Genomic DNA, 24,250 nt, shown 5'->3' on the forward strand with positions numbered 1-24,250 from the left:
ACTGTTAAAAATATGTGTAAAATGCAAAAATCCGGTGGGTGTAACAACATGTCCGCTTTCCCCCTTCTCAGTGTATCCTTACTGTGGACGAGTGTGGGTGTAGCAAGATGGCGGCGACGGAACCTCACTTCCGTTACACATTCTGACGTGTCGCCTAATCTGATGAAACGCCGCCGCCCTTCTAAATGGAAAAGTCTTCAGTGTAGGGGCGTGTCAGAGTCTTTTGTTCGTTTCTCCGGGCCACCCTGTGCCTGGTTGCTATGGTAACGCGCGTGCGCAGTTGAAGGAAAGTGCTAGGGGAGGTTAGCCGCCATTTTCTTGCAGCTCAGTCAGGAAACCAGGAAAATTAGCAGAGTTCTTCTCTTGTTTTCTAGCTGCTGATAGAGGTGTGAGGCTGCAGAAGAGTGTTGTGCCCAGTGAGGAGGAGGTAATAATGTCTTCTTATTATGAGAGAAGGGGGTCCCAGCACTGTGTGTGAAATGGGGGGAGGGGTGGTCATGTCACCTTAACAGATCATTTTTCTGGTTCTCCATTAATGTGAGGGTTTGATGTTTATTGTGAAATTGACCTTTTGCATTCTCCTGCAAGTCGCCTGATTGGACAAATCGCCATCTTCCTGTGAGCCGTCTCTTCGGAGAAGCCGGTCTTCGACAAACGGAAAGTCGTGATGTTTTTCCCTGGCTATGGAAATCACGAACAGTCAGATCTCCACGTAGGATCCCACCAACTTGCGGTGTCTTTTGTCCCAGCTTCTGGAATAAACAGGAACGCACGGGTTAACTAATCATTCCTGTTTAGGGCAGAGCGTTGGAGAGCGTCGCACATACAATTTGGGTTCAAGTCATTCGAGAAACAGTTTGGGGAAGAGTCACGTTCAGACAGGTTTTCCTGATGTTGTGGTCTAATGGTGACCACTCATGCATCGATTTGATCATTCAGTGTGACAAACCGATCATCGAATAAAAAACGCAAACAAAAAAAATTCCATTCAGTCTAGTAAGAACTTGTTTACGTTAACAGTCGGAGGCAGTAAAACCCAGCCGTTTAACAGAAGAAGATTGCTCTTTAGATCGTCTTCTGTTCAACCGCAGTGACCACACGTGGATCAAATTTGGCCAGTTCCTGCTGAACTGGCTGAATTTCCATCCATGTATGGCCAGCTTAAAGAGGATCTTCACCCTGTAAACAAAAATGTAAAAGTCAGCAGCTGCAAATACTGCAGCTGCTGACTTAAAAAAAAAAAAAAAAAAACACCTGTCCCAGGATTCAGCGGTGTCCTCACCTGACCCAGCTCTTTGACAGTGTTTGGGTGCAGGCGACGGCATCTTAACTGTGGGCAGCCGACTGTGACTCCTTGCGGCTTCGCAGCTGGCTGCACTCCGTGAATGATCCTGCAGTCTCCTGGGACCTGTGACATGTTCCAAGAGGCTGCGGTAGGCTAGACTTCCGCTCAGATTGGAGAAACTATCAGACTGAAAGTGGGAGCGGGTGTCAAAATCAAGTACCCACTCCCCCCCTCCAAAAAACATTCCAAATATTGGGGGGATGGGAGAAAAAGCAGAACTCCCCTTTTTTGGGAGAAATTCTTCTTTAAGAAGCATCTAGGGAATCTATCAGAGGGGCTCGAGCAGAGGACAACCACACCAACAAAACTAAGTTAAGGTCCCGTAAAGGTAGCCACACTGGAGGAACAAGCTGAGAGATGCCCTGAACAAAGATTTTGACCAAAGAATGAGATGTAGACATGTCAGACTAATTTCCTTTGGACAAAATTTTCCTTATTCAAATCTCTGAATCACAATAGTAACAAATTTCAACTAATCCGAAACCAATTATATTGAAAACAACAAATTAATTTGTGACTGCAGAGGGTTTTGCAAGTTCAATAATTTGTATCACACTTTGTATAGTTATGATTGGCCAAAGTCGCATGTAACATTGAAGTTGCAAGCAAGTTGCAATGCCGTAATGCAAACATAAAGAATGAATCCCAATTCTCTGAAATAACTTCCAAAAATATGAATCGATTCAGAACAACGAATATACAAAATTATTCTGAATATACAAAACAAATTCCGAAAATAAATCATTCTAACATAACGAATATGATGAATCAAAATGAATGACTTAATGTGATTGTAAGGTTTCGTTGTGTGTGTTTTTTTTTTTAAATAACAAACATATCATACTTACCTCCACTATGCAGCTCGTTTTGCACAGAGTGGCCCCGAACCTGCTCTTCTGGGGTCCCCCGGCGGCTCTCGCGGCTACTTCCCACATCAGATAACCCCCTAGGAAAAGCACACTCTTGGGGGATTGCCTAGTGGGCGCGCTCCCAAGTCCAGCATTTGGCGTCCATAGAGGCCGAATGCAGGACTCTTCCCCGGCACTTGCGTCATTGTATTTGATTGACAGCAGCGGGAGCCTATGGCTGAGCTGCTATCAATCTATCCAGTCAAGAGCCGAGAACCCTGGGCAGAGAGACAGCGCGTCCCCGTGGGTCAAGTTCCAGGGCTCAGGTAAGGAAAACGGGGGGGGCTGGGGGGCCGGTCACTGGCAGGTGTTTTTTCACCTTAATGCAAAAAAACATAGGTTTACAACCCCTTTAACGAATTAATCCGAAACTAAATTAAACACATTTTTTCCTCATGCACACCTCTATTGAGATGCAATCGGCCTCTGAAAAAGTGCAGCTGATGCGGAATGCCAGCAAATTGAACATCAAAATTACTTCTTGGTACTTCTTGGTCCTTCCTGGTTGACCGGTGTGGCATTTTCCGATTGCACTCTTACAGTTAGACCTTGAAGATATACAGACCAGTGCATGAGGATCAGACAAATCGTTCAAAGTTCCATGATGTTGATTGGCAGTTTCCACGTTCTCTGAACTGAAAGGTTCTCCAGAACTCCATCTCAGTCGAAAAGGCTGACATCCTCTGTCAGGACTTCCACAGCAATAGAAGAAAGGGTTCACTTATCTCCAGCATTGGGGGTCGGATGCATTGGCCGATTCAAGTACTCCCAACACTTGTTCCGTACCACCCAGGATTTTGAGCCACAGAGCACTGGAGTAAAACTGTGCATAGGGGACCACTTCAAAGGTGGCTACCATCTTCCCCCAACAACCTCACACAAGTCCGGATCGTGGGACTCTTCAGCATCCTGAGAGATTCCACCTTAGCGAGAAGAGACAGGAGCTTTTCCTGCAGAAGCAATACCTGGACCTGAGATGTATCCAGGGCAATCCCCAAATATTCCTGCCATTGAGATGGGACCAAAGCCACCTTCTAAAGGTTTAGGACCAGTTAAACCTCTCCAGGGCCTCTACCATCACCTGTACGCTGCACATCAGTCACCAATGTGATTGGGCTTGAAGAAGCAAGTTGCTCACGTATCCCAAAATAGGGGATCCCTTGGGCTCTCAACAACCCCAGGACTGATCCCAACAATTTGGTGGACATCCTGGAAACCTTGGACAGACCGTAGCGCAACGGCACAAATTGTTAGTGGCGATCTTCCACTGCAAAATTCAGAAATCATTGACGAGGCTGGAAAAACGGGATGTGATAACACAGAAAGGCCCCTTCATAACGTGAAGCAATCACCGACAGGGAGGACTCCATCCTGAATTTTGTATTTTCAAGAACTTGTTCAGACACTTGAGGAGGAGAATAAGCCAGTCATCTCCATTTTGTTTTGGAACCATGAACAGGTTAGAAATAAAACTGGCCCCAAAACTCTACCTGCAAAAGAAGAGCGTAAATCCTTACCCCTTTAACTTCCCCCTGTTCGAAATACTGCTGTTAAAGTTAATTCTTTCCCTAAAGTCGGCTGAGATTCCAACTCCTCTGGGAGTGTCAATCGTCCTTGTCTCTGGCTGTGTTCAGTGTTTCCTCCTGCTGACCTCCAATGTTCTGAAAGAGACAGTCATTACTGGAACAGTTGTCCCATCCAAAGATTTCCTTTAGCCCCGTTCCACTGATAGCTGTAACATTTTTTATTTCCCATTACTTTTAGTTCCCTTAACAATGGTCACCAGGGCGCATACAGAGGGTGAAGCTATCCAGCTGGTACACAGGCAATTAAAACCTGTCCGGGGTCCTCGCCTTTTCCCACTCTATCCAAAACTAGAGATGGAGGAGCAGAGATAAATGTTAATGCCTTTTTAGAGGCAGGATTAGACAAAAAAATTGTAGGGGAAGTGTGGTAGAACATTTTACAGACCATGGAGGAAAAAAAAACAAAACAGTGGGAAACCATAAAGTGGTTGTAAACCCTTTCACATACCCAGTGAAGTGACTGGCCTCATACACAGAGATGAAACAAATCCTTTACATACGTTGTACCTCTTTATCTGCAGTCTTTTCTTTTATACATCTGTTCTAAGTCCTGAATTTATAAAGCTTGCGAGCTGTCTGAAAAAAGGGGGAAGAGAGCTTAAATTATACTCTGCAGGGCTCAGTGAGGAGAGCTCTGAGAGCTGATTGGAGGTAAGAGACACACCCCTCCACACAACTCACAGGAACAGAGCTGAGTCTGTCAATCTGCTGGTTCCCTTGTCACCATTTTTCTCTTGGTGTCAGGAAAACTTGTCAGAAGTGATTCATGCTGATAGGGGATGGAGACAGCCGACAGAAATGACACTTAGTGCTCTGGATTGAGACAAGTACACACTATAGAGGGATATGCTTTGTTCATATTTCATGTCTGAGGTTTACAACCACTTTGATTCACAATTTGCAGGTCTGACCCCCAAGTGACCATTATTATTTTTCCTGGCTTTGAGATTTCAACTCCACTACCAATGTGGCTCAGATCACATGATGAGTGACATAGTCCCTATACAGTAATCTAGGCTGAGCTAATAGTTCATGTGATCTAATGTTGGTTGCATGCATTGAAATCAAATTATTTAGACTTATTTATTTGTGTTCTATGTGCATATATTTAGTTTATTCAAGTCAGCGCCTTTATGGCCCTATGGTTTTTGGTATACCAGGCTTGTCAGCAAACCCTCCTCGGTTTCCTCTTATAGTTGTTTTGATTATACCATCTATCCACTGTACCCTGTGCCATATTATTCTCCTTTAATCTTTTATAGATGGTAAACTGTTATGGAGAACGTTCTCAGTGAAGCTATGAGCTGGATCTTCTAGCACCGCCCTGGACAAGTAGGTTATGAGAGTAAATGCATATTGGAGAATACCCAAATCTTGTGCTGTACTTTTTTACCGTTTTGAGGTTGAGTTACTAAAATGGGAGAGTGCAAAATCTGGTGCAGCTTTGCATACAAACTAGGGGTGCACCAAATGGAAATTTTAGTGCCGAAACCCAAAATGATGGATGCACTAGGCCGAAAACCAAAACCAAAAATTACAGTTTTTAAAAAATATTTATATTTTTATATATAATAGTATTCAGCTTTTTAATTAATATCATCAGATTCAATTAATATGAATTTATTGTTGGCCATTATCGGCACCTTTAGTGCAAGAAAGGTCAAGAAAAATGCAGTCTGCAATCTCTAACCATCTCTTGTATCATGTCCTCAGTCTTTAACCAGCTCTTGTATTATGTCTGCAATCTCTTACTTAAACACACTGCTAATAGTATTAGCAAAATTTCCATTCGGTGCACCACTAGCAGACATGATACAAGAGATCAATGCAGCCTCACCAGTGCCCGTCATATGCAGCCTCACCAGTGCCCGTCATATGCAGCCTCACCAGTGCCCATCATATGCAGCCTGCCAGTGCCCAGCAGCCCCACCAGTGCCCGTCATATACAGCCTGCCAGTGCCCAGCAGCCTCACCAGTGCCCATAATATGTGCTTGTTTTACGCGCCTGTGTGCATAGGCATATTACAAGTAATGGGCTGTATTTTAGTTCAGTAAAAAAAAAAAGGAAAGCTGTAATGAGCTTTTTTAAGCTGCAGTGTGCAAGAGGCCCTACTGTTACATTGTATTTCTGAATCAAGCTGTACAGAAGGTTCAGTCTACATGGCAGCAGGAGGGGAAGAGAGAGATGACATACAAATGCACACCCTGTGTACTTTTTTAAAGTTTCTCAGGGTGTACTGCTCCCCAAAGAAAGCAAGTTTTTGTTGAATTCCATGTGTGTTCTTGATGGATGTTTGATTTAAATATTTAATTTGATCCTATGTATTATGTTTTTGCAGGTTGCTGCACACATGCCCTTCAATTCTCTGCCTATGTGCTCAAACACACAGAGAAGTTGGTGTATTTGTTAGGAGAGTGAGTAAAAGGACGTCATGATGGAGAACGGGCCACCTCTCACAGGTAAGAGGAGCTTTTAATTTCTTGTAAAGGAGAGAAGAGTATTGAATATCCACCTTACTACACACATCCTCTGATATAAAGACATAGAAACACTGAGGCGAGAGTATACCCGGTCTTTTCCCCCCACTGCATCAAGCAAGGACTCATACCCCGCCCCATTTAGCTGCTGGTCAGGATATTCCTGTCATTGTCCAAATATGGCCATTGTCATATTTGCATAATGACATCAGCCAGCATTCCCATCCTTTTGTTTACATTAAAATGTTGGCCAAGGAATCTCCCTGCCAGCAGGTGAATAGGGGCACAGATAGATCATTGGTTGCTAGGAAACTGCTGACCGCTGGCTTCAAAGCAACCAAGGAGCCATATGCATGAAGCTGTCACGTCAGTGACAGCTTCCCAGCACATACATGCCCCACTGGAAGCACTGGTCTCTCACTGTACGGCAACTTGGAATTGGTCCTAATTACTGCCAGTTTCTAAAAACTGGTGATAATTGCTTTTTCATTTCTCGCAATCATAGTGACAGGTTCTTAACCACTTCCCGCCGGGAGAGCGTTCATGGACGTCCTCCTGTTTCAGTGGTTATACCAGGATGATGCTTGCAGCTACAGGCATCAACCCGGTATTGTTCATTTCAGCCAGCGATTCCCTGTACCATAAGAACAATCATAGTGGCAGTTCATGCGCTTGATTGTTCTTACAGGTGGCGGGAGGGGGCGTCCCCCCTCCCGCCGCCCTCCGGTGCTTCTACTGGCTCGCCCGTGCGACCGGCGAACCGGAAAATGAATCCACCGGCAACGGAAGTTCACCATAGAGAATACAGTTGACCGGATGGTCCCCTGCGGTCTCTGTGACTCTAGAAGGTTCGGGTGTGACGTTATGACGTCACGTCCTGCCTGGCAGTTGTAAATACTGCCGTGTACTCGGCTGGTAAACCAAGATCGTTCTGTTTTCTTTCTTTTTTTTTTTTTTTTATCTCATGCTTTCCAGCCTAGAGGAGAGATGTGGGGTCTTATTGACCCCACATCTCTCCAAAAAGAGGACCTGTCATGCACTATTCATATTACAAGGGATGTTTACATTCTTTGTAATAGGAATAAAAGTTATCAGAAAAAATAATTTAAAGGGAAATTGTAAAAATATAAAAATGAAAATAAACAATAAAAAAAAAAGTGCCGTGTGCTTGCACACATAAGTGAACGCATACGTACGTCGCGCCCACATATGTAAATGGCCTTCAAACCACACATGTGAGGTATCTTCACAAACGCTAGAGCGAGAGCAATAATTCTATCCCAAGACCTCCTCTGTACCTCTAAATAGGTAACCTGTAAACATTTTTAAAGTGTTGCCTATGGAGATTTTTAAGTACCATTCCATGAGTGTGTGCAATTTTAAAGTGTGATATGTTAGGTATATATCATCTTTCACATTATACAAAAAAATTGGGCTAACGATAGTGTTTTTTTTTTTTTTTTATTCATTTTTCCAAAAAAAATCGCATTTGAAAAATTGATGCGCAAATACCATGTAACATAAAAAGTTGCACCAACTTTTTATTCCCTAGGGTGTCTGCTAAAAAAACCATTAATAATGTTTGGGGGTTCTGAGTAATTTTCTAGCAACAAAAATATGAGAATTGGCCCGGATGACAAGTGGTTAAAGTGGGGGACATGGAAACTACCTGAATGTTTCACATGCATCAGAACTGATACCAAAACTGTCCCTAGGCTTTCCTGAATTAGGGGTGGGACATTTTAAAGGGACCCAGCCCCCAGCAAACTTTTTAATTGCTTTAATGAATCCCCCCCCCCCCCCGATGTTTTCAGTCAGTGTGAGTGTTTCCTACAGATGGATCCAGCAACAGAAATACCTTGGAAAGATGTCCCCGTCCTCTGTACTCCCGGGATTCTACCCAGCAACCTCACCAATTGCCACGCCATTTTCAGGTAGACAGGTCTAAGCTTTTTATCATACTAATAACAGTAAGGGCTCATTCATACCCATACCATACATGCATGAAAACTGAAGGGAAAACCGCATAGATTTCACTTGCAGAGATATCAGTTCACATCAGTTTTCATGCACGTCAGTTATGTGCCCTGTTCACACCATTTCATGTCCGTTTTTATTTCTAGTGCAGAAAACTGCATGCACGTTGCAGATTCCTGCACAGAAAAAAATCTGCAAGTTTTGGTGTGAACAGAGCACATAGAGAACAATATTTTTTTTGTGCCCTTGTAGAACGTGTGCAGAAAAACTGACGTCTCTGCACCATGGTGTGAATGAGGCCTAAAACGACAGTACTCCGTATAATTTCAGTCTTTGTATATACAACAGAACCCTGTTTTTAATAATCTCAGATAATGGAAGACTGATGATGTAAGATAATTTAATGTAGCATTTGCATTTTTTTATGTTATTTAGGGTAAAAATCTGATTCATGTTAAAGAGGAAGCAGAAGAGATGTTTGTGACAAGTGATGAACACTGGAAGGAGGGAAAAGGGGAGATCAGTACAGGTAAGAGAAAATACATACGCAAACATTTTGCAGAACTTTCTTGTTAGAGGACACATTTTATGTGCATTTGTCTTGTGGCTGATCTAGCTTTGCTTAACAGATTGAGGCAACTTGGACAGAAGCCTAGGGTCGGTTGAACATCCAGGGGGCCCAGCTGCAAGCTTCTAAACTGTAGTAAGCCAGTGGGATAACGCAGTGAGGCTCTTACTTCACAAGGGAATATGTACTTGTAGTCAGTTGGTGTCTGATGGGGTATGGCCAGTACAGACAGTGCAAATGGGACAGACTCTATGTACACTTTGCAATCCTTATTAATTGGCCTGGGAGCAAAGCTGCTACCTTGCTTAGGTCCCAGTTCTGCATTAATAATGTCTCTGGTGTTGAATAGCTTTCTAATTAAAGCCGGCCATAGATGGTTTGAATCTCGGCCGATTTGGCAGGGACCAGCCGAGATTCAAATCATCTATGAACAAGCTAAATGTACTCAAGGCGATCCATAGATAATGCCAGCTGCTATATCTGCTAGCAATAATTACTGTGTGTTCTCCCAGTAGGGATGTCTCAACAAACCCCCGGGCAAACTCAAAAGCTCCACAAAAGAGAAATCCCCCATCAACTTTGACTGTGTTGATGGTGGACTCAAGCGATGTTCTTTCCTGCAACCCATTTGCAATAACGAGCCTTCTCCAGCCTTCACACTTTTGGTCCCTTAAAGTTTAAAATGCTGTGTTTCTAATCCGAAAAACTCATAGCCTCGCACAAGACCCACAGACATTCAGGCACCTCCCGCCCCTCCCCCCCCCCCCCCCCGCGTTTCAAGGGGTCCCAATTACTGCTGCTGTGTCCTGCTGATGTGCTACACAGAACTATCACATAGCTGGTTTCATCTTTCTGAGAAAGGATTAGCTGTAGAGCTGCCCCCCTGTAGACATTGGATCTAAGGATTCAGAATTGCCTCTGCAGCTGATAATATATGCATGTTGCTTTCTGTGTCACTGCAGTGTTTAGTTCTCGGTGATTACAGCGCAAATTTTTCCTCCAGGTTTAAGGTAGAAAATAATGACAGAAAATTCACAGCGGGGGGGGGGGTTGGGGTATTGATTGCTGCAGTTTGGAGTTCTGCAATATAAAAAAAATATATGCGCTCACATTTTGTTGTCAGGTGGTTTTAGGTCCATAAATCGGGCACCTCCGAGACCAGTTTATTCAGGCTCTAAGATTCCCCAGAACACCAGAACTCTATTGGTCAGTTATTCATACAGTATCCTGGTCAATAATTGACCCACCGTAGCACTTTTGCATAGGCTAGTAAGGCTGTCCATTAGATATAGCAGTCATTAGTAAGATGCGAAAGAAAACCATTTCATTATGGCAATTGGATAAGAGAAGGTTTTTTTTCTCTGAAGGTAAACCAAACAGGAATGGGGGACCGTACTTACAATGTATGGTTTGATCACAGGTTATTATTGTGGTATGATTGACCTTTTGCATGTTTGTAATCTTTTGTTAACCATGTGTGTTTTCTACAGATGGATCCAGTAACAGAAATACACCAGAGAGATGCCCCAGTCCTCTGTATTCCCGGGATTACTCACAGGAACATCACAACATCCCTCAGGATGATCAGGTAGACATAATTAAGGGTTATATAACATGACACAGTGGGGAGATAATGTTAATTGGTGGCAGAGGTAATGGGCTGTCTATCTAGTGGCAATACTGACTGTCGGTCATTTATAATGGCGTTTTTTTTTTTTTTGTTTTTTTTTTTATATCATGTTGCATGTGATGTCAGCAGCCCACCATACAGTCCCATTAAAATGACACATAAGATGTACAATTATGTAATCTGTCTCTGCATTTATCAAAAAAAAATTAAAAAATCCAGTTCTATACCTTGAGGTTTCTAATGATGATGTTCGTCTAATGCAAAAGACTAAGGGTCTATTTATAAAGGATTCGCTTTGCAAATGTTTTCTAGTCATTCATCTGGCTGTATTCTTAGGGTATTCATCCATCATTTTGGATCTGTTTTAAAGAAGTTTTCATTGTGTGATTTGGCCAGGGTATGCTTTAAGTCTTTACGACCGCCTAACACACATGTACGGCTGCAAAAGGGCTTTAACGCCCACATGTTGCACATATTCTTTGCTAGGTGGCCAATGTTTATGTGCTAAGAGTGTGCACAAAGACTGAGCTGTGAAACACAGCACTCGGTCCTGACTAATGATCGTTAGCCATTGGGACCGGCTTCTGATCATGTGATCACTTTGAGAGTGGTCACATAATCGCCGATCCTCCCCCCACATCACGCCCCGGGCATTCAGAACTATTTAAAGGGATGCTGGGGTTGGCGGGAAGAGGGCATAATGAACATTCATCTAACAGTATTTTGACAACATCGTTTTGCCCTATGTCTAATTTAGTGGCAGATGGGCAAATGCCGTTAAATTGAATGTTGTGAAAACAAATGTCAGCAGGCTGTTTGAAGTACAGTTCAAGGTTATTTTATGGCGTGTTTGAGCGAATGTCGGGCGAACGTTTGTATTGAACCTGGGAGAAGAAAGGTCTTTGCTTCCTGTGTCAGGCTACACTTCCTATTTCCTGTAGTGTTGGGATTTTCAAGCTGCTGCCTTTTCATCAAACGCCGGCCCTTCTGGGACTGTGAGGTCGTCACGGGGCAGAAATCAGTGTAGAACCCAGCCCAGTCGGAAGCAGAATTTGACGTGGTCAGTACTGGAGAATTCTGTGTTGGTCACTCACACCGTCCCGCACTACCCGAAGTTATGTGGCACACAGGGGCGATACCTCTACCCATACCAGAAGAAACAGATCTGGCAACAGATAGCTGTGGCAGTGAATGGGGTGTCCCGTCAGCATCGCGACTGGAAGCATTGCCGCAGGAAATTAACTGATATTAGAAGGTATGCACTATTCCTTGTTCTACTTTTTAACTTTCTTCTATAATGTTTTCTAATTAAGCAATCCATTCAGTGTTATTCTGTCTTTCTAACAGTATTGGCACTATGTTGCCTCTCACAACTATTTGGTTTCATGCTAAAAACCATATCTTCAGAAGTGCAAATATTTAAGTTTCTTCACCCATTTAAAATTGTGATACATGTACTGTAGTATGTACAGTAATTAGGTTCCCCCCATATCTCAAACTCTGTAAAAGGCCAAGCAGGGTTTTATCTTCTGATACCTCCATGCGAACCAAGCCCATATTGTCAACATGTAAGGCAGGGGTGTCAAAATCAATTTCATTGCGGGCCACATCAGCATTATGGTTGACCTCAAAGGGCTGGTTTTATCTGTAAGACTAGCTGTTCAGAGCACCCCCCCCCCCCCCCACCTTACATCAGAGGTCAAGAGCCCCCGCACCATCAGAAGTCAAAAGTCTCCCACCCTCTCTTACATCACAGTGCACACCCCTTATCTTGTGCTGCTGCTGGGAAGAAGCTAGGGCGGAGCTAGGAAGCAGGAAGTGCAGGGTCTGGAGGAGGACCAGATAGGGCTGGAGCCAGCTTCCAGGGTCTGCAGAATGCTAAGACCAGGGGAGGTGAAGATGAGGGGGTGCTTCAGCTGCACAGAGAGGCACAGGTTCTGTAGGAGGAGTTCTGTCCTCTCTGCTGCCACCTGGGGCGGGGCAGAGACTAGCCTCGCCGCTGCTGCACGGAGATGTGCAGGATCGGGAGCAGGAGTTCTGTCCTCTCTGCTGTTGACTGTTGAGACAAAGTGGGGTGACACAGCTGCAGAAGAGGTGTGAGGGCTACATGGAATGGCCTGGTGGGCCGGATTTAGCCCACGGGCCTTGTGATGGAAGGTATGAATAAGGCGCTATATGGTAAAGTTACTAGGTCTGTTTCCCTATTGTAGAGGTGGAAACAAGACCAAAATTTGTCATTCCTGTACATGGAGCCAGGAATATCAGTGTCTGGGAGTTCCATAGGCTGGCGACACTAATCTAAATTTCTGGGGGTGGTGAGGAATAAGGTTTTGGTTATGACCTATACATGTTTTGGGGGTAAAGAAAGGGTCAAATTACATGGGATATCCAGGAGCATAGTTTGCCTTTCTGTTACAGAATATTGTTCGACAGTTGAATTTGTTGCAGAGTTGACTATCATTGGGGGGGAGTCCTGTTGTGTCCCATAGACATAAATTTTGACCATGGGTTTTTAAAAGGTCAGCTTATGAAAGGGTTCTTTAATGAGGGTTAGGGAGAACTGTGTAAGGGAAGGAGGTACCAGTCAATATTCAGATAATGTGTAGTGGTAGTAATAATGTGTCTAGCCACAGGGAAAGTTTGGAGCATTTGTTGATTCCCTTAAATATATAACCTGCAATGCGTGCCCACAGTGGGGGTAATGAAAGTCTAGGGTAGGTAGTAAGAATAGAGGAAATTAATTCTTGGTCAGGTTGCTTGATTCTGAATAGGAGTGCGGTAGTGCTGTTATCTCTGTACATATCTCTGTATACCAAACAGTTAACTGTCATTTGGACAGCAATCTATAAGGTAGCATCCATTTTTTTGTACAGCCACAACACTGTTAAAGATATCTGATGTTAGTAATCTTCGATTGCAAGGTCATAGTTTTGCAGACATCTGAACCCTTACATGTATACATGTAACATAAATTAAGATTTTTGTACCTATCGTTAAATTTTTTCCTAGAGTTTATTGAGGAAAACAAGAATGCAGAAATGCATGTGTTTATACTGCCAACATCAGTCAGTTAAAACACTGGCAAACAGTCAGCCCTGTATAATGCCTTCACTACCCAGTGGTGTGTGGTGGGAGTTGTGTCCCTCAATGGACTTGAGCAAATAGGTTTTACAGGACAGCATTTTTATCATCTTTATTGTCCATTGAGGGAATTCAGAAACAGACCAGGCATCCAAAAGCAGTCCAACAATGAGGTAATCTAAAAAGAACACAGAACAGATTTCTAGGAGAACAGGTCCCCAGAGGGATCACTGGATAAAATGGATCTACAGAAGATCAGCTTGGTCTACAAGTTAAAGTCCAGAGCCTCACACTTCTAACCTGTGTGTTCTGGATAAGGAAGTTTCCAGGCTGAGAGTAGCATTGCCTAGCCAGACAAACAATCTCACAACAAGATATCCAAGGAAAGTGAGAAGCCTCACCTCCTGACCTTCCTTAAGAATAGTCAAGGGACTGGTAGCAAACTCAAGGGTACCAACCATGAAGTCAGCCTGACGTAAATAAGGGAGGCAGGGTGTGCGAGAGGTACCTATACAAGGATGGGTAGGCAGGGATGAAGAACACCACAGTCTTATACTGGTGCATATGAACACTGGAAAAGCATGAGGATGAGTAAGTCCAAATAACTTAAACATCCAGTGGTGTCTCTGAGGCCTAACAGAGAAACATCTAGCAGGACCTGGCTAACATTGATCCAAAACTTTCTCTTGATTAAGAACAGAATCATTGAAGGGATCTGGAAAAATTTCCAGGGGCTGCAGATCAGCCAAGGAAGGAGGACGTAACTCCAGGTGATAATATTCCACAAAGACCTCCGAATACGTACACTATTCCCAACATGGAGCACCCATAGCGAGATCCTAGTTTGTGCTGTCTGCTGACAATCCAAGGTAACACAGGACCATTAGGCAATGGTTTCTTCCTGCCATGCAGGTGATGCAAGTGACCTCTCTGGAATGGAGACTACCTGTTTATGAAATCCTGATGGCAATGCATTATCTCTATGGAAGACTGTGCATTTGAGATTAGCACCCTCAGTGTCATTCAGGGTAGGAAGCAGGCCACTCGTCTTGTTACCCACCGGGTGATCCAAAGTCATACCAGAGGTAAAGATCCTACAACAGCTAAGTTCTTTCCAATAGATTCCAGGTCAAGGAACCAACTCAGCGAGATCTTTTGAATCTCTGAAGGAACAGTTCTGGGCAACCAGATAGAACCACAGAGGATAGCGCACACATACAAAAAAATGCAAAAAAAGTTACTTTCAAATCTTACAGGGCTACTTAAAAACACCTGATCTTAATAAATAAATATGAGGATTTAGTCACACCATATGGCCATACCATGCTTAAGCCCACCACTGCGGGTGGGTGCTCATGACACCTCTTTAGACTTAATTCTAATGAAAGACACAAGCTTGAATGCTTACAGCAAACCATCATAACTAAAGCACAAGACTCTGGACATTTGTCCCAGCAAACAAGGACCTACCCCCACAATTGAGGGATCCTCTTTAAGGGAATCTACCCATTCTGACACAGTTTAACAGATTCAAATTACTGCCAGCATAGTGCAGAGGGCCACGCCAGTCATTTTAAACTAGAATTTAGGGCTAGACTCTTGACTATCAGTGAAATCCTGAAAGATAAGTATACCTTAGTGGTATTCCTGTTAACATGGATCATTGGTGCATCTACGGTCTGCACAGACCACCGATGAATACATTTTTTCTCAAAAGGGAAAAGTTTCATCAAACTGTCAGGGAGGGCCCAGGACCCTTAGGTGTCTCCAGTCTGCATAGGGGAATGCTTTAGATAGCAGTAGAGTGGAATGGTCTTTTCAGCTGTAGGGCCTTTAAAGACTGGAGGCTGATCCTTCTAATGAAGGGTGATGCACATTGCATCAATAGAGTTTAAAATAATCAGAGTCAGCAGGCAGTGTCAGAAATCAATGCCTTTAAAGATGGACTACCGAGACTCTGAATCTCAGTCAGAGATAGTAGCAGTGGCCTTGGGTCCAGTCCGATTCAAGGGCATGAGTGCATCAGTAGCTGCGCACTATGGGCTGGGAAGTCTAGAGTGCATATGGAGGTCCCTGCAGAAATGGGGGAGGCCTCAGACCCATCCAACAGAGCTGAGGAATACTCAGATGAGGATGACCCTATTAAAATAAGGGTCCCATTTTCCAGATTACAGGCTTTTGTTCCTTCTGGCGATACCAGGTAAATGCCCCAGAAACACTAGGGGAGAGTATGAGCTAATATTGCCTGTGGCAGTGGGACTGTCCTCTGTGTGTCTCTGAGAAGATGCATTGTGTTTACGTTGCAGAAAAGCAACTCTGCTCTATGTGACACAAGGCCTCAAGTGCTCACAACCCAGACAGGTCACTGTAGGTGGGCAGTGGAACCAGACGACCGTTGATCTATGTGATATTTCAGGAGCAGTAGCGGAATGTTGTTTCCTCTATGCTGAGTGACAGGAATGAGGTGTGGAATGTGCAAGCAGCTCTCCATCTAGCAGATCACATCAGTGCTCAATCCAGCAGCCCTAATCCTTACCCCGTAGTAAAACCAGTCGTGTTGAGAAATATAAAGGTAACCCAGTGGTGAAAATGGTGAGGTAACTCTTGCTTCAGCCCAACCAGCCTTACTTATTAGGTAAATATGCAGTGACAGGGTCACACCTAAAGTGGAGCCATGGCCTTGGAATCAGAAAGTGCCCTGTTGCAAACTAAAACTAACACAGTACACTAAGGAAAGTGCCTTAATGCAAAACCCAGTTCCCAAAGGTCTCAGTCCAGGCTAGCCACGTTTGTCCAGTCCAGTGGGATCTGGGTACGGTCTCCAAAATTACTGCTGAGGAAATTCTGATCCACATTGCTGCTTTGTAGAGACCAGCTAAAGCAGTGGTGTAGCATGGAATCTTGATTGAGGTCACTGAGAAAAATTCCATGAAGCAAGAGGAGAAAAAGATAGACTTTTGTTCAGCAGCACTTAAGAAATAGATGCCCAACCTCCTAGGACACTAGAAAAAAAAAGCAGAAAATGATGCATGCTGAGTAGAGGAAGGGTTGATCAAGGGCTGGCTTACAACTTTTCACTTTTTCTTCCCTATACTGGTAGTATAAACCCAACTGTTTCTGAATTCATGTGTCCCTCAATAGACAATAAAAAAAAAATAGTTTGTGGTTTCTGTTTCACCTTTTGGTTGCTTACAGGGCAATTCTACGCAAGCATCGCGAACATCACAATGCTTCATTGCAGACTGGCGGAGGACCCACCAAGGAGCTTGTTCTTCTGGAGTATGAGAGGGAGTTGATGACTGTTTTGCAAGATGAGATATTCTCTGGCCTTGGGGGAGAATTTGACATGGATCTCCCAGGCAAGTGATTATTTTTCCACAGTAGAATAATATGGTTTCTAATTGTTCCAAAACGTGCCTTTAAAATTTAAATCTCACCCTATCAGAAGATGCAGCAGCCGGGTCACCCCAAGCAAGCAACGGGGGACACGATGGAACGTTCTCATCCATTGATAACACTGGTATGTAACTTTTAATTTTACTGTACTGTGGCCTCTGTATCTTACTTGTCATGTTTCTTTATCCAGATTGGGAAGATGTACTTTTTAAATAAAGCTAACTTATGCTCTTTTGGGGATAGCAATGCCAGAGAGATAATAATTTTGGTCCCTTTTTGGAGTATAGTACTTTTCTTCTCTGAACAAGAAGAAGATGCTGAAGAGGAACTTGAGCAGAAGGAATTCAAGACATCACACAGTGACAAGTCATCCAAAATAGGAGGTGCACCAAGTAAGTTTGTCATTTACACGATATACTGCATGACACCAGAAAACATTGGCTTGCACAAAACATTGCTTGCCAACTTTTGCCAAATCTTCAGTTTGCCTTCTAGTCTTCCATCCTAATCACCAGATGATTACTTTTAAAGAGATACTGTCACCATGCCCATGCAAGACACGATGACCATAGCTTGAGCCCCCTTTCCCAACCCATTTATTCTTGCTTTGCCAGAACATTCCTGCTGCTTAATCCTCCATTGCAGCTGGCAACAATACTCAGTGCTTCTGGGTAGAGAGAAGTATGTAATCTCCTATCCCGTGACCGTGTTTAGGTCTAGCAGCTAATCATTAGGTCCAGTCACTGTTGCATGGCTGAGGGACTGATGTCACCTTTTTCTGACACAAGCTAGCACTAGGAATTTTACTGGTGGCTACCACAGAGCAAGGAGGCACTGGTAGGGTGAATATAAGAAAGTTGGCGGGGGGCCTTTGCAAAGACACTGTTGCATAGCCCTACATGGTCTCTAACTTTCTGGCTGCTCTATTCGCAAAGGTGCCACAAACCTACTAGTTCAGCATATGATCATGTTATGGGATTTTTAGGGCAATTCAAAACCATTGTATATAAAAAATATATATTTATTTAAATCACTTTAAAATAGCAAAATGTATACATAAAAACAGTACATGATTTGAAACAAGATTTTCCATAACATAAACACCAATGTGTTCATATATAAAAAAAAAGACATTGAAATGTGTAATGCCCCGTACACACGGTCGGATTTTCCGACGGAAAATGTGTGATAGGACCTTGTTGTCGGAAATTCCGACCGTGTGTAGGCTCCATCACACATTTTCCGACACACAAAGTTTGAGAGCAGGCTATAAAATTTTCCGACAACAAAATCCGTTGTCGAAATTTCCGATCGTGTGTACACAAATCCGACGCACAAAGTGCCACGCATGCTCAGAATAAATAAAGAGATGAAAGCTATTGGCTACTGCCCCGTTTATAGTCCCGATGTACGTGTTTTACGTCACCGCGTTCAGAACGATCGGATTTTCCGACAACTTTGTGTGACCGTGTGTATGCAAGACAAGTTTAAGCCATCATCCGTCGGAAAAAATCCTAGGATTTTGTTGTCGGAATGTCCGATCAATGTCCGACCGTGTGTACGGGGCATTAGTGTTATTCCCCAACTACTATTATTGAACTCAACCATCAGTGGTACACAATTGTTTTAAATTGTCCTAAAAATTCCATAATGAGGTTTAGTGCTATAAAATTATGAAGAGATGATGGCAATTACACACATAGCCACATGAGTTTCTTTATATTTAGCGTATGATCATGTAACTTAAAGCTGAACTCCAGCTTTTGTTACACTTTACATGGCCCAAACAAACTATGTCCCTCACTAACATGTGAGGCTGCTGGATGTGCTGTATAAACTGTATGTAGCTGAGGCTACCTACAGCATACCGCACTGTGTTCGGGTACGAGCCGAGACCTTCCTGTCTCATACCCGGAGCACAGAGTCTGTCTTGTCGACGCTCTGTCATTTATAGAAAGCGATGTATTCTAGCATGAATACAAAGCTTCCTATAATTGGCTGAGCCAGAGATTGGGACATCATCAGCCCGCCTCTCTGACTAAGCCAATCAGAAGAAGCTTTGTATTAATTGCTAGAATACATCACTTTATGAATGGCTATGACACAGAAAGGTCTTGGCTGACATCTGGAACACAGTGCGGTGTGCTGTATGTAGCCTCCTCTACATACAGTTTATACAGCACACGCAACGGCCTCATATGTTAGTGAGGACATCATTTGTTTGGACCAAACAAACTATGTAAAGCAGGGGCGTGGCCTGGCACCGGAGCAAGATGGTCGCATAGACAGAGAGCTCCGCCATCCAGAGCTTGTATTTGCCCTTTCAGTAGCGAGAAAGCCTCGATCACACGGAGCACCGATGGCAGGGAGAAGCCACTCAGCCTCCCGGTCTCAGCCGGACCAGTCTACTCAGCTGAGCAGGAACATTCCCGCGATGTTCCGTACTCCGTTCACCGATTCACAGGCCGCATCTCAAGCCACTGACCAAAGTGCAGGGAGCTACGCCACCACAGACGCCCATCCAGCAGCCCCCGCGGCAAGCGTGAGTAATTCTCAACCCTCTCCTCTACTATGCATGGCCGATCTACAGCTGCTGGCCCTTGACATTAAGAACACCCTATCTGCTGCCATATCGGACTTAAAAACCGAAATTAGAGCCGTTGCCACTAGGATGGAGCACATGGAAAATGTCGCCATGACACATAGCACTGCAATTAAACAAATACAGCAAACCTCTACTGCACATACACAGCAATTGATGGCTATGCATAGGCATATGGAGGACTTGGACAATAGGGGTCGTAGGCGCAATCTGGGGATCAGGGATACCTGAATCAGTGGAGGGGCCCAGTTACAGGCTGCTGTACGGGCCGCCTGATGCCCCAATAGAAATGGAGAAGTGCCACAGAGCCCTTAGACTGTTTGGTCAGTTTTACTCAGAAGAAAGAAATACTGCGCTTAGCTCGCAATCACAATCATCTAGAACAGGAGGGAGCGCGCATCCAATTGTTTCAGGACTTATCCGCCATTACCCTCCAACACAGGAGAGACCTGCACCCTCTCCTCCAGGTACTACAGGAAAGACATATCCCCTATCGATGGAAATTTCCTTTGTCTTCAAGCGACTATTGGCAATCACACGGCACAACTGAGAACACCGGCGGACCTCCAACCCTTCTGTGATATAATTGGTATCCCAATGGTTCGTGTCCTGGAGTGGTATAGCGCATTCTTGCAACCTGAACCTTGGATCCCCACCCACCCTGATGACACCCCAAGGGCGCAAAGAAGCAGGCATAGACACCGCAGGCTTTAAGGTAACTCTCCAAGACACAGCGGAGACATGGAAACCGATGAGAGCCCACGAGTCTCTCCGTCTTCTCTGCGTTGTAAGACTGACTATTAAAACCTGAAGATGTGGTTTGGTGAGCTAACCCTTATCAAGTTTTTAATCTCCACTTAACGCACTACACTGTTGCATGGATCATCTCCTTGAAGCACTGGAACATAGCATGGATGGGTAAGGTATTGCTGGTACTTGCACTGCTACACATAACACACCCTCTCTGCGACCTTTTCCCCCCTGGGCATCTATAAGGGAGTTTGAGATGACTCTTCCATGCTCTGGAGGAGTATATCTACTAATCCGGTCTTTGTTGTAGCCCGGATCACTGGCAGGTGCCCTCGTTTTGGAGCATAGTGACAACAGGGAACAGAGACCATGTGTCCGGTGACTGGATATTACCTAAATTGAATCGCTTTCAACAAAGCCATAGCTGAATTTGGGGAAATGCTTGACCTCCCCTCCTTGTTATACTGAGACTTTAGACAGATGTGAGACTGATGCAGCAGGGAAACACAGCAGATGAATCTCTAATTTGCTTTTACTTAACCTGCAACGCGATTGAACTGTTGCACTTCCCGGAAGAGTCAATAGCTTGCTGGACACTCAACAACTGACAAGTCAGTAGCCGTACTTGTTTTTTTTGTTTTTTATTTTTGTCCTCTACACCCCCCCCCCCCCCCCCTCAAACGGATAGCTCTCAGAGACTATGAGCTGAGTGTAGGGGCCTTGGGCTCCATAATTTAATTTGCTCTTACAGACAGTGTATGTTGGTACATAAATGTGATATACATGTTATGGGGGGAATGTATTTGGGTCAGCCTACCACTGTTATACACCTCTATTTGTTTTATGCTGCTCCTTGCTATCTTAGTTCTCCCATAATAGGGAATTTCAATGACTAGCATGTGGGGAAAGGGACTATGGTCCATTCTCCCATCAAAAGTTATATATGATGTACGGTTGTGGGGCTAAGGTGGCCGCCCTTAGATGACTAGCCACCTTGTTCTCCATAGGCTATAGGTTACACGTGTCTTCACACAATTAGATGGTTTGCTGTGTTAATGGTTTCTTAGCGCTTGCCTTCCTTGGGTGCTCCCTTAACGAGCACACTGAGAGAGGGGTCGGGCGCTGGAGCCTTCCAGTCCTTGGTCATCACCTGTTTGGTGTCCCTAGGGGTGGAGGTCTCGGTCGACCAACATAACATACACAACAATGGTCATTTGCCTTTTTATAATGGCCTTGTTACATATATATGTTGCTTAATGCTAATTTATGTTGCTTTAGTTAAGTTTACACCCTACGAGTCCGTTGGCTCTGCAGGATGGGAGCCCCCCGGGGAGTGCCTCACTCATCTTTTTTGGGTGGGCTTCCCGGGCTCTACTCATCCTTTACAAGCTGAGTTTTTTTTTGTGATGGTTACACTCACATCTCTGAACTCTGGATGGTAGAATGCAAAATTTGGTCTTGGTGTTAGGTTTCTTCCCCACCTCAAAGAGGCAGGTCTCCCCTTTGAAACTTGCCGGCATAGTTTTTCACAACTCCAGCGCTCTATACGATCCTACCCAGATAGTTCAGCAGGCCTGTAATTACCTCTGGTTTATTTTCCACAAGCCCCTTTTTGGGGTAGTTTATGCAAGGTAGTATTATACCCATCCCACCCCCCTCAGGTTACTTAAGCACTTACACGTAGCCAAATAGGTTAGGAGCAGATTCTGCCTCTTCTTCTTCTCCCTTCTCCCATTTTTCTTCTCTTTCTTTCCTTAACTTCTTTCTTCTTCTTTATTTATTACCCCCCCTACCCCCCCCCCCTTTTTTTTTTTTTTTCTCTTTTTCCTCCACACGGGCCCTCTCCACTCGCTATTTGAGGGTGTCACCGAGGTATACCTCCTTCTAGTGAACATGCCTTCTGTGATGCATTGAGGCACACCGCCAAAGAGCCCAAGTGGTTTTTCTCCAGGAAAACCACTTTAAATCAGGATTCATTCCCCGCCTATCCAATAGTCGCTTTCCGGTGGTTTACCATGCATCCTGTGTGGATTCCAAGACGAAAGGAGTCTCAATAGTACTTGCAAAGTTGTTTGCCTTTCGCCTCACGGGCCAGATGCTAGATCCAGAGGGCAGATTTCTGTTTCTTAAGGGGATCTGGAAAGACAGATCGGTGACGCTAGCTAATGTCTACTGTCCCAACTCCAAACAGGTGACATTTTTTAAAGAAACCCTCCTGCAGCTCACAACGTTTCAATCAGGCTTACTTATTCTGGGGGGGGACTTTAATATGGCCCTAGACCCACTTCTTGACACCTCCACAGGCACCTCCTCACTTCCATTCTCTGCCTTACGGCAAGTGAAACTCGCTCTGGCCTCTCTTATGCTCCACGATACCTGGCGCACCTTGAATCTGCGGGGGAGGGACTACATATTTTTCTCGTCTCCACATAACCATTGCTCGAGGTTAGATTACCTTTTCATACACCAGGCAGACCTTTCTTACCTCTATGATGCGACAATAGAGAACATGATACGCTCAGACCATCACCCGATCACACTAACTTTACGTTTTCTTCAGAGGGATCAACCAAGATCTGGAGACTGGACGCCTCCCTCCTTACAGACCCGGGGGACCTGTGGGCTATCAAACAGACCATTAGTGACTACTGTCGCCAAAACGACACTCATGATCCATTTGGAGGCGCATAAGTGTGTTGTAAGAGTTCATTTATTGGCCATCGCGGCAAGGCAAAAGAAGAAACATCAAACCCTAATTCGAGATCTATCTAACAAAATAATCCTGCTGGAAGCGCAGCACAAATGCTCACTGGGACTTAAAGTAGCGACAGAACTAGCTGAAACATGAGCTCTCCTATTAGAAGAACTACTCAAAAGGGCAAGGAAACGGCAGACGCTATCACAAAGATTGTTCTATAAACAAAGCAATAAACATGGCAGACTTTTAGCGAGGTTTACGCAGAACCGAACTCTTGTCTCCACAGTCAACTGCGTAGTTGACGCCCAAGGGGTGATTCATTTGAAAAATTAGGACATTGCCCAACAGTTCCACATCTTTTATAGTAAACTATACAACCTGAACTTAAATGAGAACAGTACTGTAGCTGAGGACGCACAACGGGAATTAATGCGAGATTTCCTTAGCAGACATAGCCCTTATGCACTCTCTGCTTCTGGCTGGCAGGCCTTGGAAGCACAGCTATCCTCAGAGGAATGGGTTGAGGCCCTAAAAACCATGAAACCTGGCAAATACCCGGGGCTGGATGGTTTTTCGGCACAATATTACAAAAGCTTCTCAAACCTCCTAGCGCCAGGTTTTCTTAAGGCTTTTAATACACTATTCAATGCCCCTTGCCCCTCAGGGAACCTACTAGAAGCATATATCTCTGTGATACCTAAGGTGAGTAAAGATCCCACCAATGTAGCAAATTATCGACCCATCTCCCTTTTGAATATGGACGTCAAACTTTTCTCCAAGATCCTGGCAACTAGATTGTCTTACCATGTGCTGGTTTGGGTGGGTTTGGATCAAGTTGGATTTGTTCCTGGCAGAGAAGCCAGGGACATTACCATTAAGGCTCTAAATCTGCACCACTGGCTCACTTCAACCCAAAGAGAAGGTTTCTTCCTGGCAATGGATGCAGAGAAAACGTTCGACCATGTGGCCTGGGACTATGTGAACGTGGTCCTGGAAGCCTTGGGTCTGGGAAGGTGTATGAGGGCCTTCATTAGCGCATTATACACCAATCCCTCAGCCAGAGTGTGGGTTATTGGACGCCTTCTCCATCCATAATGGAACCAGACAGGGATGCCCTTTTCCCCCCTTGCTGTATAGCCTTACTCTGGAACCTCTATTGCGTTGTGTTCGAGCAAATCCAAACATAAAAGGAATTGAGGTCCATCAACGAGAATATAAAATTGCCGCCTTT

General features: G+C 44.4%; 1 protein-coding gene across 2 annotated transcripts in view; it reads left to right on the forward strand.

The window, feature by feature from the left end:
• The first annotated feature begins 254 nt into the window (after nucleotides 1-254).
• Nucleotides 255-24,250, forward strand: part of LOC141104519 (uncharacterized) — a 30,410-nt gene continuing 6,414 nt past the window's right edge. Inside the window, exons 1-10 of one of the 2 annotated variants that reach the window (XM_073594106.1) lie at nucleotides 255-427; nucleotides 5,102-5,171; nucleotides 6,179-6,299; nucleotides 8,154-8,251; nucleotides 8,730-8,823; nucleotides 10,353-10,450; nucleotides 11,434-11,747; nucleotides 16,769-16,932; nucleotides 17,019-17,093; nucleotides 17,257-17,361. In XM_073594106.1, coding sequence (XP_073450207.1) covers nucleotides 6,272-6,299; nucleotides 8,154-8,251; nucleotides 8,730-8,823; nucleotides 10,353-10,450; nucleotides 11,434-11,747; nucleotides 16,769-16,932; nucleotides 17,019-17,093; nucleotides 17,257-17,361 — 976 coding nt within the window. In that variant the 5' untranslated portion in view covers nucleotides 255-427; nucleotides 5,102-5,171; nucleotides 6,179-6,271. The remainder of the gene's footprint in view (nucleotides 428-5,101; nucleotides 5,172-6,178; nucleotides 6,300-8,153; nucleotides 8,252-8,729; nucleotides 8,824-10,352; nucleotides 10,451-11,433; nucleotides 11,748-16,768; nucleotides 16,933-17,018; nucleotides 17,094-17,256; nucleotides 17,362-24,250) is intronic. The other variant, XM_073594107.1, reaches the window with a different exon arrangement.

Source organism: Aquarana catesbeiana, linkage group LG08 (genome assembly GCF_042186555.1).
Source record: "Aquarana catesbeiana isolate 2022-GZ linkage group LG08, ASM4218655v1, whole genome shotgun sequence".
Classification (NCBI taxonomy): Eukaryota; Metazoa; Chordata; class Amphibia; order Anura; family Ranidae; genus Aquarana; species Aquarana catesbeiana.